The sequence below is a fragment of the Candoia aspera genome, chromosome 1, assembly GCF_035149785.1.
Source record: "Candoia aspera isolate rCanAsp1 chromosome 1, rCanAsp1.hap2, whole genome shotgun sequence".
Taxonomy (NCBI): domain Eukaryota; kingdom Metazoa; phylum Chordata; class Lepidosauria; order Squamata; family Boidae; genus Candoia; species Candoia aspera.
Genome location: NC_086153.1, coordinates 228944010 through 228961303, shown reverse-complemented (window position 1 = coordinate 228961303; position 17294 = coordinate 228944010). Strand labels below are relative to the sequence as shown.

Sequence of the window (17294 nt, the reverse complement as noted above, 5' to 3'; positions counted from 1 at the left end):
ATTACAACAGAGTCCAGGTAAAAATTGAAGTCGTTTTTTTAAAAATGAAAAATGAAGCTTTGATTTAATCAATGGATGTAGGCCTCCTTCCAAATTTAATTGGCAATGGAACATAGTACATAGAAATAGCTTTAAAAAGGGTACTATTTTGCACCTTAGAAAGATATAGATATAGATATAGATATAGATATAGATATAGATATAGATATAGATATAGATATAGATATAGATATAGATATAGATATAGATATAGGCATGAAAGCCCGCTGGGTGACCTTGGGCCAGTCGCTCTCTCTCAGCCCTAGGAAGAAAGCAATGGCAAACCACTTCCAAGAAAGCTTGCCAAGAAAACTGCAGGGACTTGCCCAGGCAGTCTCCGAGAATCGGACACGACTGAACGGACAAAAATAAAATTTATGCACAATAAACGACAAACATTTCCACTCAGTCAAGCAGCTTTAGATTGAAAGCTCCCTTTGAAATGTTGTCGTTGGGAGTAACTTTCCTGTTTGTTAAAGAATAGCAACAGGAAATGCTATTCATCAAGTCTCGTTTTTGTTTATGTCAATTTTTTATCGCGCGTAGAAAAAACCCGATTTAGCTTGTAAAAACAGCTGAAAGACACTGCTAACAAACACCGTTTTTCTTCCATCTAAAAACACTATCCGCTCTGTAAGCCACAAAACAGACTGAAGAAAAACAGCTCTTAAACGCATCTTGCCATCCTTCCTCTCATCCACGTGTCCCCTTCTCAGGTTGTCGGGAAACCGAGCCCGTCTTCTTTCCCAGGGACTACATCCTCCGTCATGCACTGCATAGACACTGCGCAGGCTGTGACCTCATAGGAGAAGCGCTCCTTAGAGGCCACTGGGAATCAGAGTCCCAGGGCTCCCGCACTCGCTGCTATTCGGCGCAGAAGCGGACTCCATTTCCCAGCAGGCTTCGCAGAGCGAGCGGCAGACGTGAGAGTGAGTGGACGGTGCGGGGCTCAGTCGTCACGTGCAGTACGAGGTGCGTGTGCCGTTGATGCTGGAGGAGGAGACGACGGAGACGCCGACGACGGAGAAGGAGGAGGCTGCTCCGCGCGGGGGCTTGTTGTTGCGGCAGCGGCGGCTCTCCGCGGCTCGGCCCGCGACGCTTCCCTGGAAGGCCTCGGAACGGCTCGGCCGGCCACAACGATGAGCGACAACGATGACATCGAGGTGGAGAGCGACGTGAGTGCCTCGCTGGTCCCCCGCATCCCCCTTCCTCCCATGACCGCGTCCCGGCTTCTCCCCTTCCCTCTCCCGGTCAGTCAGTTGGAGCGTGTCAGGCGGCTGGGGGAGCGGCTGAGCGGCGCTGACAGTAACGCGTGTATCTCTGTGTCTCTCTCCCTCCCTCTCCCTCCCTCTCTTATTGCAGGAAGAGCAGCCGAGGTTTCAGTCTGCGGTGCGTCTCTCTGCCTTTCATTCGCATAGCCCCCCACTATCCCCCTCATCCCCGGACCCTCAGGCAGAGAGCGCGGCCCGGCAGTCAAAGCCCTACCGGCGGGCGGGGAGAGGCTGGCGGAGGGGAAGAGGAAGTGGGGGGTGGCCTGGCGTGCCCCCCTCCGGGCCTGGCCTGGCCTGAGAGGGGAGGAAGAGAGGCGGGCGGGCGGGCCTTCGTGTCGTAGGGACCGAGAGAGAGAGAGGCCTGCTGAAGTGGGGGAGGCCGGCGTTTCTCTTGTGCAGGAGGAGACTTTTGGCTAGTGGTCGGTCGGTGACGGATAGGGTCGGCGAAGAGATTAGGAGGGGAGGGTCAGCATCGCTGCCTTCTGAGCCGATGAGAGTTGAACTGGAGCAACAGGCATGAGAATGGAAAAGTGGTGTGATTTTTATGGGAGCTTTGCGGGACAGGTCCAGAGCAGAACTTCAGAATAGGTCAGATGGAGTAACAGTAAGATCCGCGCCCCCCACCCCCGCCCGGTCTTTCTCTTTTGAGCCCTTTTCTAAAGCTGGAGCATGGTGGAATCAAGATGAAAGGAGACCAGGCTGAAGGATGCTTATTGCTTACTAACATCAGCAGAAAGCCAGGCTGCTTATTTTGAAAGGAGGAACTGAGGATACCACTGTCAAGGGGGCAGGAGGGGGATTGGCAGTTTGCTGCTGTGGCAAGGAAATGGCACGTAGAACAGTGATCAAGTATTTTAAAGTCTTATGCCCTGCTATTAAGTGTCAGCTGAATATGTTTCAGAGTGGCAAAGTATACTCTCTTTAAAATACAGTGGCATCTAGTTTGGGAGACTTTATGTCTGTAGTATCCCACAGATTGCCCCTGAGGGCTGTGGAAGAACACTTCCCCACTACTGTCAGAGAGGATTTAATGAGTGAGAAAATGGGATTTCTCTTATATTGGTGTTAAAATGCACTAAGATTATTTGGAAGTGCTGTGTACTACAGAACATTTCCCCAAAATAGCTTATTGTAACTTATGTTCAGGTGTTCGATAATATATACATAAATATTCATGACATGCATGTGAAAAATATACTTGGCTGTACCACTAATTCTAACAATGAATTGCAGACCCAAAAGATACTTTTTCTTGGAATCTGCATTGTAATACGCAACCTTTTATTTTGCATACTGTTTGACTTGTAAATTACATAGGGTTGATTGCAATTGAGGTATAAAAAACTTAGTAGTAGTAACAACAACAACCTTCTTTGTGGCAAAGTAACCCAGTAATACTATAGTAAGTTTTTCTTATCTTGCCAGTGTCTGGTAAACAGGTCCTTGTAATGCAACATGGTGTGTGATTCACAGAAACAGTTCTTTCTGGTTGCCTTTGTTTTGCTCATGGATGCAGCAATATCACAATCGTGCTGCTGAGTTTTAAACACTTGTAAATGGTAATATACTTACTGTGGTCTGGTTATTAATTTACATATTTTTTACTTTCTATACATAGATAAAAATGAAAGTAGAGTGACTGAAGCATAGTTTTTTAGAAAAGGAGTAGACTAGTGTTAAGCTTAAGTAGTTCATTAAATATAGTCAACTTTAATCAGATTCATATTTTGAAATCCAAATTTTTACTGAATATGATTGCATACTAACTAGTCGCTATAATAAATGTATTGATTTGCAACTAAATTGAGCTTTTGTACAAAGTAAACAATCTTTGGTACATGCCTGCAATACACACTGCAAAATATTACTTATTTAAGGACATGTATGTTATTGTATATACTATGGCTGTACAGTGCTTCAGATTTAAGGCAAAAAGATGCTCTGGAATCTGAGAAGATGTATGCCCTCTGTGCAACACCTTAAACACAACATGGCTTCTCTGGAGATTGTGCTCCAGCTGTTCAGAGGAACCACACAGTTCCTGGAAAAAATGAAACTGCATTAAAGAATTATGACAGGTGCTACATGAATACCCTTGCTTGTTCAGAAGCACTTTTTTCCTTCAAATCTGAAGCCCTGCGCACCTATACAATTCATGCAATGGTACAAGCAAGAATATTTGTTTAAAGACCACAACTTCACTCCTACATCCAGCAAACTGGAAGTTAAGTCCATTAAATAGTAGGAGTGACTTCTTAGTAATATGTATAAAGCTGGGACGTAACTGTTTAAAAATTGTTATAAGGAAGCACTAAATATGAGTTACTTAGCAAAACTGTTTTGAGCAGGATGGAAAATAATGCTCTGTTTGGTTAATAGCCATAAAAGCCATAGCTTAAGAATTGAACCATATAGACTATGCATGATTTTTGTGATAAAAAGAATAACATCTAATTGACTCTATTACCTCTGGTGACTTTTTAGTTATTGGCTTGGTTCCAGAGTTCCTCTGACTGGAATTCTTTGGAGTGCTTCAGTTGTCCAGGTTGATCAAATGAATTTGCCAACTCCTCCTTGCCTCCTGAAAAATCATTCTAAACAGTTGAAGATTCCCTAAAAATGTTTGGCAGGGGAGATATTAGAAGACTGGGTTGGCTAAAAATGTTTTACCTTCACATCTTTCACCAACAGGAAGATATCCTGGATTACAGTTCCTTCTATAGGTAGAAAGAGCCCCTTCACTCTGGAGCCATAGCCCAGAGTTCATTGGGAAATCAGCATTACATATTGTGTTCATAAGACTAGTCATCAGGTCAAGTGTTTGCCACTGTATGCTTTTCTTTCAGGTTATATTTTTCTATTCGTCTTTGAAGCAGAAATAGACCATGAGTTAAGATGTCGATATTTATGTCAAATGTCAGTTTATTTTATGCCCTCATCTAAATTGTTAAATAGATTATTACCTATGATGAAAAGGAGTTTGTCATTTATTATTAGTGTATACCTGTTAAGTTCAAATTGTTCTCTTCATTTTCTTAACATTTAAAATATTCAGCTTAGTATTTGCTCAGTTCTAACAAAAGAGTCAAGGCCTCTGTTTCTTCAATAGGGAGCCACTGACTGTTCTAAGAAATAAGTAAAATGCTTTCTGATTTCTTTCTGATATGTACTACTAGTTTCATAATAGATTACAAACAGAAGAGATTTAAACTACAACTACTTCCTTTTTTAAAAAGTCCTGTCTGAATGCTCAGGCAATGGCTTAGCGATGCACAGAATATAGGTTAGCTTACAGCTGAATAGGTCGCAAAAATGAAAAATATGTTTTGAAAAATACTTTATAAATGGTTATATTAATTTTACTATTTAAAGATGAGTTTTATTGAGGCTTTTTTTGTACATATGTGTCCTGAGTTTAAGATCATATATTATAAAGAAATTGTGCTAAGAGAAAAAGAAAAAGTTTACTATTAGTGTTATATAACACTTAATTGCATTCAAAGTGCTACATGTATACTAATAGTGTCTGGAGCAACTTGGCAAGGTTTGTCCTTACTATATTATGGGCAAATCCATAGATTTGTAATAGTTAGGTTCAAATCCCTGGCGCCTCAATAAAGTGGTTTCAGGTATCTTGGAGTTTCTGCTAGACAGAACAAACAAAATTGACCTAAGTGGCTTCTGTGGCCTGGCTTGAAATACTTAATTTTATCAGTTGAGAATCTTGGTGTACTGTTTTTTTATCATTGAGAATGAACTTCTGTCAATTAAAGAACAAATTTTAATGTAACTGTTAGAAAACATTTTTGGATGTAGATGCCAATTGACACAAAAAAGAGAAAATCCATGGCATGTGAACAATAGCAGAGAGTTGTTTATAGCATACAACCTGTCCTTTATTTTTATTGCTTTGTTGACTTTATTTTTAAAAAGAATGAAAAAGTAAGAAAAATAATTGGATAGACAGTATAGTCTGTATATGTGGATGTACGTTACTTCATGTTTTAGAATTTCTTGGATATATAGGGGTGTGCAAGACGTTCTGTCCCAGAACATTCAACCTCAGAACAGGCCACTTCAAGTGTTGCAGAAATGGGTCCTTCTGTTCGTTGGATCTTTTCCAGAACATTTATAACTTACCAGTTCTGAGGCTGAAGTGACCCATTTTTTACTTGCATGTGCATGAGTCCATGACAAAATATTTTGTATTGCCCAAAATAAAAGTTGGGTAGCATTTCTTAAGAGTCCTTTAAAGACAAGGAGGTCTACTTTTGTATAGTACTAAGAACAAACTATAAAATCCCTTCCAGTTTTAAATTTAGGGGAATGGATATTTGAGTTAGGCACTGTCAAGAAGATTAAGACGCATCATTATTTTTAATGGTTGAAAGAATATTAATTTCTCTGTGGAGGTTTTAAGAGTCTTGTCGTTGGAGAATTTACTCTGCAGATTGAAAAAAGTTATCTGAACTATTTCAAAATGGGCTATTCCTGTGCTTGGCTATCTAAGATTTTCCTGGACAAATGATTTTGAAGTTGATAAAAGTAGTAATGGCAGTAGACCACCTTGCTCTGATGAATGGAAGCCAGTGTTTTCATGCTGTCCTTATTCATCAGCATCTAGCATGGCTTCTGCCAGCCAGAACTCATTGGATTAGATCTGGCAGCTTTTCTTAAATGCAATTTGCTTGCTCTCAATCCCTGCCTACAGCAGAGCCAGGTACTACATCCGGTCTTAGCTTGCTCTGTTTTTACAAAGTAATTATGGAAACAGGAGAATTTAGCATACTACAGCCAGCGTTACTTTTACTGCTGTGATGGGGTATCAGATTGCTCTGTGGGGGGAAAAAAATCTTCTGTTGGGTTCACTTTATAAATTCCTACAATTCCCCTAAAGCTTCCCTCCAGAATTACAAACTTTGGAAGGAATGGCAAATGGTCTATTTAATGGTCAAAGTATTTTGAATAGGAATAAGGACACGATATGGGTTTCTAATAACCTACCATGATTAATGAAACTATCTAAATGAATTGTCTGTGCATTTCATCTTGCAGTATAATCTATTGAAAATGTCAGTATTATCAAGATTTGTAACAATATCAGTGAAATAGTACAAGAATCATAATGAGGCAGTTTTATGCAGTACAACCTTTTTGTTTTCTTTTTAAGATTTCAGTAAAAATGCTTTATTGTAACCTATTTCCCAGCCAAGTCACATATATTCAATAGACTAAATATTATATATGAAGTTAGAAAATTGTGATTGCTATGGGATTCCTATAATTACAGCATGTACTTCTGAATACATATGACATACATGCAGTCAGTAATCGTTGCTCTCCTATTTTGCTCCTTTGAGTGCAGATTCATCACCATTCTGTATTCCTTTCCAGTTGATGGTACTGTATTTGATACTATCCACCTAGCACCTAAACAGTTCTAAAGACTAGCACAGTAGTTTGGGAGGTAGAGTGAAAAACCTGTCTTGCTATTTTTTTTTCCAGCTAATTTGCTCCTTTAAAGCTATTTGGCCCAGCTATTAAACCATACCTTTAAATTGTTATTCTGTCTGTCTGTCTGTCTGTCTGTCTATCTCATTTTCCATTTATGTTCAGCTGAGAAAATTATTGTTTTTTAGTTTCAGTCAACAGCTTTAATAACTAGTACACTCTTTTTTCTGTCATGATCTTTACCCACAATTATAGGAAATTTGTGAGTTTCAATCCTGATTCTTATTCAGGAATATAATTTATTTTAAGAATTGGCTTGTGCCATTGTTCTCTTTTTATGATTTCTTCTGCATAGTAGATTCTAGTTCGATCTTGGACTTTAGTGTGTGTGTATTAGCATTTTTCCCTGATCATTGACAGCTTTTTTTTTTCTTAATGCACAGGGTTTTATAAGACTTGTTGGACCAGTAATGAGTGTAATTTACTTTACCTCATTTTTGTCCTTGCCTTCCATTCTTTTTCCGCTTGTGAACAGAATTGGTTTCAAGTGGCTGAAGAACTTTGTCTTTTCTGTCACAGCCTAGGCCTTTCAGTAGCATATTCTGGAGAAGTGACTCAGAAGAAAAAAATATGTTGCTTCTTAGTCCAGTAAAATCCTGCCATGCTGAACTGCAGGAAACAGTTACAGTAAAATTGCTTGTACTTTGGATTTGGGGTCCAGACACACCCAGGGTGTCTGTTTACATCTGTGGACAGTTTCTGTATTCAGAGCTGTGTGTGGGATCATTGTCAGACCTGTGTGACTCAAGGCTACCTTATTATTTGGAAGCAAACAGTCTACTCATCATAATTTAATTTCAGTGTTGCCACCTGAATTGATTCAAACAGCAGTGAGGACAAAAACAAAACCAGTAGTTGTGAGCAGAAGCAGAGTGATGTAGATATATTTGCTGCAGAAACTGTAAACTGATTATTCTCAATTAGAGATTAATGAAGATTAATTTTGAACTAATCTTAAGAGAAAATTAAGTTTAAAATAAGGCTAGATTCTTATCTGTTGAACCATTTTCCTCCACATCATCCTCTGCTAGAAATATTAAGGATTTTTATAATAGCCTTTATCACAAAGGAAGACATGTAGTTGGTTAGAAGGCTCTATGAAAATTAAAATGCACTTATTGGTATGATAAGAAATGGCTTGTTTTGGATTCATTCATTCATTCATTCATTCATTTATGGTCAGCTTCTTGGAACATGGTAACTAAAATCTAGATTAATGTCACTCTCTCTCAGCCCAACTCACCTCACAGGGTTGTTGTTGTGGGGAAAATAGGAGGAGGAAGGAATATTAGGTATGTTCCCTGCCTTGAGTAGGGCTTTTGTTTACCTGGTTGTATGGCTATAAGTAGTTCATACTCAGAACTACTGAGTATTTAGGCATTACTTTTGTATACTGTATGAACAGAGAAAGAAGCCATGGTAACTATCCTCCAGCTCCTGATGCCTATGTATACATCACAAAGTCTGCTAACATAGAACTTTAGCATATACAGGATTATTTGGGAAACTTTAATCTATGTAAATGCCTATGGTGATTTCTGAAAAGGGGTTATATTTGCACCAGTTAGGAGTCTTTCAGGGTTTCCCACTGTGTTTTGGGGATTCCGTATGAAACCTCTATTAGTTCGTTTTTCATTGTGAACCTTCTCTGTAGAATAATATCAAGAAAATTTGGAACAAGGGAGTCCTACTTGGGATTTGAATCATTTATTCCAGGCAGCAGACACATATCTGAACAGACATTTCCTGTTGGCCAATGTTTGGCAAAAGCTCTTCTTTTATTAATAAAAACTTCCTTTTCATGATTGCACTTGTCCTGAGTTGTTCGGGTGCTAATTTTGTTGATCAATTTGTTTCTTTGCAGGGCTTTGATTTTCACAACCCTTCCTTTTTCCTATACGCCTCCTAGTCCAGGGATGCAGGGGAAGACTCATGTCTCTATGCCTAAAGTAATACTTGTTCTTTGTTGTTTTGTTTTGTTTTTAATGTCCTAGGCTGACAAACGTGCTCACCACAATGCTCTAGAGCGCAAACGCAGGGACCACATCAAGGATAGTTTCCACAGCTTGCGGGATTCTGTACCATCACTTCAGGGAGAGAAGGTGAGTTTATTGAGAGAAGTGATTTGTTTTCCCTGCACCTCATTGAGCATAAGGAAGTTGCATCCGAACCCTGTTATTTTTAGTTACTAAGCAAGAAAGAATCAGTGCTAGGAGACAACTCTGCAATGGTTCCAAGTAGTCTTCTGAAACAAATGTTCTTGCTTCTTTTGTTTCTTTATATTTTGTTATACTTTTAAAAATAAGCATGAATTACACTGTAGCAAGTACATTTTTTTATTATTGTCAACTTTTTCTAAGTTGAAAGTTTTTCCCCTTTAGGGCTGGAGTGTTTCTCATGTGGCTGTCTAATCCTGATAGGATGGTACACCTCTCTACACATGGATAACAAGATATTCTGACATTTTATGAGGTCATTAAAAATTATTACAGGTTTCTCATTTTTTGCACTGACAAACTTTTATTTAGTTTAAAGTTTGAGGCTATAAAAATTAATTCCCTTTCAGAAGCAATTTATAAGAAACATGGGCAAACAGGAAGAAGAACTAGAAGAGGCCCTGAATGTGAGTCCCCTGCTTCTTTCCCTCTAAGCCAGGGAGATCGATAGCTCTCTGATGGAACTATCATTGGTGTGCACAGCCATTTCAAGTTCTATACTGCTTGTGAGCAATTGTTATTGTTTAATTTGTTGAAGTGTGTTCTTTAAATTGTTTACTGTGAGTGCAAACCACAGCTTAACTGTATTTAAAATAAAGTAGCATTTAAATTTGTGGCTTAGGCAGCCTTCAACTTGGGTAGGACAGATAAACTCTCAAATAAAGTCATTATTTGACTTAGTCCCAAGATTTTAGAGAGTAAGTGCCTTCTGTGTAGTAGTGAGAGACATTTTTTAGAATTGTGAAGTACCTAGCATAAACATCATACTGGTACGTATTGCTCAGTTCTTAATTTGGCAACTCCTCCCAGCAAGCACAGCTAACAAATATGGATGGCTCCTCTGATTTCTTTGTTGTGACTTGTGAACAAAGAATTTTGTCTTGTTTCTCTTTGAATGTCAGAAGGCAGAAAGAAACCATGGTTTCTAACTATGATTTATTGAGGAAAAAATAAGTAATATTCTTACTTGTTTTCACATGGAGAGAACCGTAGTCGCTGAAAATTTCTGGCTTCCTAATGTGTGCGAACATGAGCGGTGGTTAAAACATGAGATTATTTTTCTTCCTCTGTATTTGACATGATATTAGCAAATAGCTTTTGATAGGGCTAAAGTGTCTGTCCCAAAAAGAACGAGGAAAAGGTATCTTGCTACTCATCAGAAATTAAAGTCCCCTTTGAGTTGACTGTGGAAGCTTATTAGAAAATATTTGGCTTGGTAGACAGCATTGTTATGTGTAGTCACCTCTGATGACTCTGTGTCCTAGACATTGTCAAGGCACACCCATATATTAATCATGCTGTACAGGTGAAATTTTCAGGACTGAGATCTGATACCTACATAACCTGTTAGCTAAAATATGTGGGCAGGATTTTTGACTCCCCTCTGAGATGAATGCAAGCTGCCATATGCTTAATATTCTTAAATTTTACAAGAGACTGATAAAGAGTTTATGGCAGCTTTGATAAAAATGAGTGAGTTTGAAAATCATGTTACATAATATATCTGGCATACTGAAGGTGTACTGGTAGCATGAGGCCCACATTATATATAGGCTTCAGCCTTTTGCTGAATGAGGAAAAACCATTCACGTAAGTCTGAGCAGGAAAAATCCCTCCTTTTCTGGCTTTTTCTGATACAGAGTAGGACATTTGGGGGTAAAGGTTGACTTTTCTTGCTGGAAAGACTGGATTGGAAACTTGGACAACCAACTCATTGCTAGTCTTGATGCACACACACATGGTTGGTCAGTCTCAGCATATATTTGTATTTGTGTGTGTATATATAGCCATATAACATGCTAGCACATTAAAAAAGATAATATTCCTAGTACTGTTGGCTCAGTGCATATTCTAATGCATATTCTATTTTGCCATAGAAAACAATGAGGCACTTTGCTCTTCATGTTTTGTCCTAGGACAACACAAGTGTGATAGCACTCTGTGCTAAGTGCTGCCTGTTGGTTAAGTATGTTTTTTGCAGCTTCTCCTGTCTGCATAAACAGCCAGAGAACTGAACCCCAAAAAGAAACAACAGTGGATCCACACAGCTTGTGAACAGCGTAACAGCAAAAATACACTTCTCTTGATATTGACTTGAGTTTCTTAATACATAGTACACACTTTCTACATTGGGTAGCTGGCTTATTCTGCCATAAGAAACAATGACAATTCGAAACAAGGCCTTTCCTCTGTTACTGAGAGTTGGACTCATGTCCAAGTAAATGTGAGTACAGCTCCTCTTCTCATCTCTTGCCTGAACCTACGGAAGCCAGTGTGGGGCTCAGCTGAACGTATAGGGATAGATACATATGCAGAGGCTATTTGCATTGTGAATATTTGAATGAGGCTTTAATTTACAACTTACCAAACAAAAGTTCTGATTCTACAAAACATAGTTTAATTAAAATCTATATTAATCTAATTATAATTTTTTTTTGCTTGTCGTCATTATCAGCTGAATTAGCAGTCTAGAAAAATAGTTTTAACTGTTTTAGATAGATGCATTTAGAAATGAAGAATAATTGGTCTGGCTAGTACATCAGAACTAATATCCTGTTAAAAGAATATGTCTATTATGTCTGTATAATCACAGCATTCAGTTATATTTACATCTGTTTTGTGCTTATTTATTTATTTAGAACATTTATATCATCACCAAACTCAAACAGTGCAATGGGCATACAAAAATCATCAAGCAACAAAAGGGGGAAAAAACCACTTAATATTACAAACCAACTAAAACAATAATGTGGCAACCAGAACTATAATATTCTCTGCTCATCCTGACCTAAAGGCCTAAGGAAAAAGCCAGGTCTTGACTACTTTCTGAAAGCCTGCAGGGTCAGAGCCAACCATATTTATTTATTATTATTTAATGTTTTGATTACAATAATGTACTCTTGTGAAGGACAAAAGCAAACAATATTTACAGTATCTTAGAAAAATCAGAACGACAAGTACAAATACGATTATGAATATATATTTATATACACACATACATATATATATATTTATACAGTATATTATGCATATACAAACATGCATGCATGTGTATACTTGTGTATTAATATTACCCAGTTTGCTTTTTTATTGGACCATTAAATTTGAAAAATGAAATAAGACAACTGCGTAATCAGTCTCTGTTCTGCCATTAGAAGCTAATCCAATATTGTAATGCTTTAAGCTAGGAGTAGTTCAGTTTGCTGTGCAGGGACCACTTGGAGAAATGTTTTGTCTCCTTTAGCCCTTTCTATTCAAGAAAGTAGAATGATAATGCATACTTTCAAGTTAAGTTATACTAAGCTACATACAACTGATTGATTGTGGCATTTGTACTAGGGAGGTGTAAACTGTTCAAAATCTGACTGTTTTGAAACTCCTCATTTCTAGCGTGGAACGCTCCCCTTGCAAGTAGAAAGCAAAGTTTTGTGTGCTCAGTGTGCTGTTTTGTAAGTGTTTTGTAAGTGTTTCTAGTTCAAGGCAATGAGGAGCTCAGAACAGAATTCTGTCCTTCATTTACAAAAAAGGAAAAATAAGCCCATGGAAACAAAGTGGTTCCAGTTCGTCTTTTTCACAGTACAGTCAACAGGATAGTATTTCACTTTCCACATCACTCTCCCAGACATAAATGTTCATACAAAGATGTGGGTACTGTGATACGTGAATGCATAGATGCCAAGGACTGTAGCTTTGAAAAACTATCCATAAGATATTTTATGATCATGAGTACATTACAAGAAGCGACGAACAATTGGCATATTGTCCATATTGCTGCAGGGTTTATTGGCCAGGTTTGTTGGATAGCTCCAGTTGTTGAATAAAGCTATGACTGGCGACTTTATCTCTTGCGGAGAAGCTGCTGTACAGCTGTTGAGAGTTTCTTTGCTTTGCTGCAGAAGTTCTTTTGAAGATAGGAGGGTTGACTTACGGAGTTGTTGGCATTACAGGGAATGATCCATCTGGAGCTCCCTTTGGACAGTTCCTTAATGCTATGATCAGCAGCTATTAGCAGAGTTTCTGTGTAAATAGGAACTGGGTATGAAGTTGGAAAACAGGTAATATCCTGGCACTGAATTAAGAATTTTAATAACTCAGGTTGTGACTTAGTCAAATATGGATTATCTTGCATAGAATATATCTATGTAGCTGCCTGTCAGAATTAGTATTTTATGTATCAGAACTAGGACTTTATTTGGTGTTTTTTTTTCCTACTATTGCAACAGGCATCCCGGGCCCAAATCCTAGATAAAGCCACAGAATACATCCAATACATGCGCCGGAAAAACCACACACACCAGCAGGACATTGATGACTTAAAGCGCCAGAATGCCCTGCTGGAACAACAAGGTCAGTAGGCCTGAGTTGAGGTCTTCATACTCATGGGTCTGAAGGTTATGCTATATCACAACAAAGCTCTCTGTATGGTGTTTATTGGTCAATATCTAGTTGCCTGTTTTCAATAAAGCTGTTGTTGGGGTGAGAAGTTTACAGGTTTTATATGGTGATAGTAGGTATGTGTTTTCATGCAGCCACTCCAAACATGGTCTTTCTTCCCTGGCAGGATACTTTATACAAGACTAAAGTGGACCAGGAAGTTGTCACCAGACAGCTCCTGAAAGTCCAGTATGTGTATGCTCGCCTGTATGTGCACATGCATAAGGATTCCAGATCTAGCTGTGCCCTACACAGGTTTATTTGAAGCACTTGTAAACAACCTACAATTCAAATACAGAAACATGTAACAAAAGCTATAACTATGCATAAGGGAAATTTAAAAAACAAAGTTTTCAGTGGACAGCAGAAAGCTTGTATAGAAATATTGTATGAGAAAACTTCCCAGGCAGCATTCTACATTCCAGCTGCCACTGCAAAAGCAGTTTCCATTTTGTCACCCTTCAAGCAGGTTGGATCTTCTGCTTTTAGCATCATTCTCAAGTAGGCCAAGATTGTTTCAGTCCCCAAACGAAAATATTTCCTTTGAAAAATAAAACTGCAGAAACTTCCCCAGTGAACTGGGCTGCTTACCCATTTAAAGCATGAGAATAGGTTGAGTGAATCAACTAGGTGTTACTGACTACTGTTTAGAATTATTTCTATGTCTATCGCTGTCATTTCTACAACTCTTGGCCTTCAATAGAATGTGAAATTAAGTATCCAGCACCTATGCCTAATAGTTCCATTTCATACCCTCAAGATGGATCTATTAATACAGCGTTTCTTACTCTCAGTTGGACTCATGTTTCCCATTCACATGCATAGCTTCTCTTTCAGTGTTTCCTGGAGTACAGTACTTAAAGCAGGGGTTCCTAAACTTTTTGCAACCATACCTCCCTTTAGTGTACATACCTCCCCTAAAAATCCAAACACAAATGAACAATGAAAGCAATACAATGAAAACTTTGGGAAAGGTGGATTTATTGTAACAATGTACTAAAAGGTTCTTCACACCTCCCATGGACTCTTGTCTGCACCTGCCCCCCCCCCAGGGAGGTACACCTCAGTTTGGGAAACACTGACCTAAAGTGATTTTTTCACGTGGTTTGAAACAAGAGAAGATTATTTTCTTTCCTTTCAGAGAAAAAAATACTTGAGGGAAACTGGAATAGATCTAAAGGAATTTAAAAGTTTATGTTTTATTTACTACTGTAATAATATGACATACTAAGACCAACTTAGCATATAAAGTTGTGGTACTTTATATATGTACAAAAATACTGTACATATTAATTTTTATTCAAGTAAGTAATATAAATATACTTAGTATTAGAGATAAAGTGGCAAGCTGCTGCTTTACCTTTGAAATTTCCAAACATGTCATCTTGTGAGTTAGCAAATTGTTGTAATTGGTGGGGGGAGAGGGAAAAGGCATATAGATGTTAAAATAGAAAATGTAAATGCTGTGGGTTGGAAGAAAGAAGCATTGTTATTAATTAAAATAATTCATAGTAACAAGAAATAGAACTTAAATTGACCCAACAGAAATGTGTGAGGTGATTTTACTAATCAACTGTATTATAATTAAATTTCATTCTGAGGAAAGAAAAGATTTCGATTATGTAGGATTTTAGAAGTTCGGGGGTGGGGGGAGAAATCTGAAGGAAGGCTAATAAGGAACAGATTAAGAGGAAGCCCACGACCCACTGGAAATAAGATTTTACTTTTGGGGGGAAAGTCCTGTGACCTAAAAAGAAAAGAATGCTATAGCCTCCAGTATACTCCAGGATCAGTGATCAATGATTGAGGGTCCAAGTAGACTCAAATTAGCAGCCTTACCACATTGTAGGGTGCATTGTGGAAATTGCTTGCTTTGAAAAACAACTCTCAGTACCTAAATTAGTTGGTGGCATTCAAGGGGCCAAGTGGTTGCTCCCCTGTCAGTTACCTTGTGCATCATGCCTGCCTTTCCGTCATCCATTTCCATATTCTTCATCTTGCCTTTTAGTTCGTGCACTGGAGAAGGCAAGGTCAAGTGCTCAGCTGCAGGCCAACTATTCCTCTTCAGACAACAGCCTCTACACCAATCCCAAAGGCAGCACCATCTCCGCCTTTGATGGCGGCTCTGATTCCAGTTCAGAGTCTGAGCTGGAAGAACCTCAGAGCCGGAAGAAACTTCGTATGGAGGCCAGCTAGAAGAGGCCTTGGTTCCCGCTGCCATTAGACACTTGCTGGCTGCTTAAGGACTTTCCTTTTTCTTTAGTAGAGGCTCTTGGACTGCAGCTTCCTCCGTTCCTTGTCCCCTTCTGGCCCTTTGTAAGTTAACCCAGCTCCGTGGCTTGGTTGCTTACCTTTTGGGTGACACCAGCCCTCGCTTGGAGCAGAATGCAGTTCTGCCCTCTGGCTGCCGGTTTCTGGTGCCAGGAATGCCCAGACCATCTGATAAACTGATGACTCTGTGATTGCCTGGGATGTGTGGAGACAATGAACTCTCCATTCTTACACTAGAGCTGCACCAGCCTCTGTTGCATTTATCAAAATATTGCTATTTATGATGATAAAGCCAGATAGCCCCAGAAGAATCTTGGTAGAGGAAGGAGGCATGCAGATAGATACATGCATGTCTGATCCTTCTTGCCTGAAGGGATGATGCAAGATTCATGGTGAGGCACAGAGATTCATTTCCTTTTTGTATTTTGGCAAATGATTAGTTGGTATTTATTTCCTCCAATGGAATCTCAGTCTGGCCAGATTCCTCCTCCTGCTACGGACATTGGTAATGTGAAGCTACAGATTCAAACCATGATAAATTCTTCCCTTTTCTGTTTTGAATTTCTCAGAAACAGAGCCAGCTTTTTTAATGTAAATACACACAAGCTTTGTTACTTGCTACTAATAATTGCATTTAAAGTGTGGACCTGCTCTCTGGCAAATGGGCCAGTTTCCCATGTGAATTAAAGGGGCCTGGGCTGTAAGTGAGCAAAGGCCTCTTTGCACATATGTGTGCGTGTGTACACACATATGCATGGGTGTGCACATGCATGTGTGTGTGGTATGTGTGATTTTTTTTTTTTTTTTGGTCTTCTTTCCACACTTATTTGTGACGTTTTCTGAATTTAGCGTGTACAAATGTAGCTTGGTCTCTGTCCAGGTGTGTGTCTATTCCATGGAACTGAAGTATGTTGTACATACTGCCCAAGAATTGTCTTGCAAGTTAAGGCTTCCCTTTACTATAAGACTATAAATAAAAAAATATTTTATCCTTTTGAGTGGTACTGGTGTCTTTATGGGATGGTTGCAATTCTCTTGTGTTCTCCAGGATCTAGATGGATGATATTTCAGATTCTAAAATACAGAAGCTAAATCCAAAGTGAATTTTTGGAAAAATAGGTGTTGGTTCTCATTTATTTAATAGATTTGTTTCTTCCTTTTTACTGGACTGTTTCACACTATTCACCAAATGTCGTAAATGCACATATAGTACAATTAATTCAGTAAACAAAAATTCAGTTCAGAGTAACCAGGGGTAGGTGGTCAGTAGTTTATAAAAAGTATTTTTCAGCTGGGCTCCAGATTTCATCTTCTTTGCCTACCTGGAGATTGCCTGGATCCAACAGTCCTCTTGCAGGCCCCCAGAATATACACATATGCACATGGATAGGATCAAGGTTTTTCTGGTTTTGTGGAGAAAGTTTAAGGTACAGTATGATGGGCGGCATATAAATTTGATTAATTAATAAAGGTGCAACATACCTAAGTTTTCCTGCTTTGCAAGAAACAACCACTACCAAAAAGAGATTCTGGGCTTCAAATATTTCAACTC

The 17294-nt window shown here is 38.8% G+C and overlaps 1 protein-coding gene across 4 annotated transcripts; it reads left to right on the top strand.

Moving 5' to 3' along the window:
• The first annotated feature begins 968 nt into the window (after window positions 1-968).
• Window positions 969-16736, top strand: MAX (MYC associated factor X). 4 transcript variants are annotated; one of them, XM_063288997.1, is made up of 5 exons: window positions 969-1214; window positions 1402-1428; window positions 8816-8923; window positions 13255-13384; window positions 15480-16736. In XM_063288997.1, exons 1-5 carry the CDS (start codon window positions 1179-1181, stop codon window positions 15665-15667), a joined length of 489 nt encoding a protein of 162 aa, XP_063145067.1. In that variant the 5' UTR covers window positions 969-1178; the 3' UTR covers window positions 15668-16736. The 4 variants fall into 4 exon arrangements, with proteins under 4 accessions (XP_063145067.1, XP_063145068.1, XP_063145069.1 ...); XM_063288998.1 differs by having other exon boundaries at window positions 978-1214; window positions 13261-13384; XM_063288999.1 differs by lacking the exon at window positions 1402-1428 and having other exon boundaries at window positions 978-1214.
• Window positions 16737-17294: the final 558 nt, after the last annotated feature.

What these genes read in the sequence shown, in the direction of transcription:
- MAX (XM_063288997.1), top strand. Translation starts at nt 1,179, where the DNA reads ATGAGCGACAACGATGACATCGAGGTGGAGAGCGAC. An exon ending in CATCACTTCAGGGAGAGAAG is followed by an intron (nt 8,924 to 13,254) that starts GTGAGTTTATTG and finishes TTCCTACTATTG; the next exon opens with CAACAGGCATCCCGGGCCCA. An exon ending in TGCCCTGCTGGAACAACAAG is followed by an intron (nt 13,385 to 15,479) that starts GTCAGTAGGCCT and finishes CTTGCCTTTTAG; the next exon opens with TTCGTGCACTGGAGAAGGCA.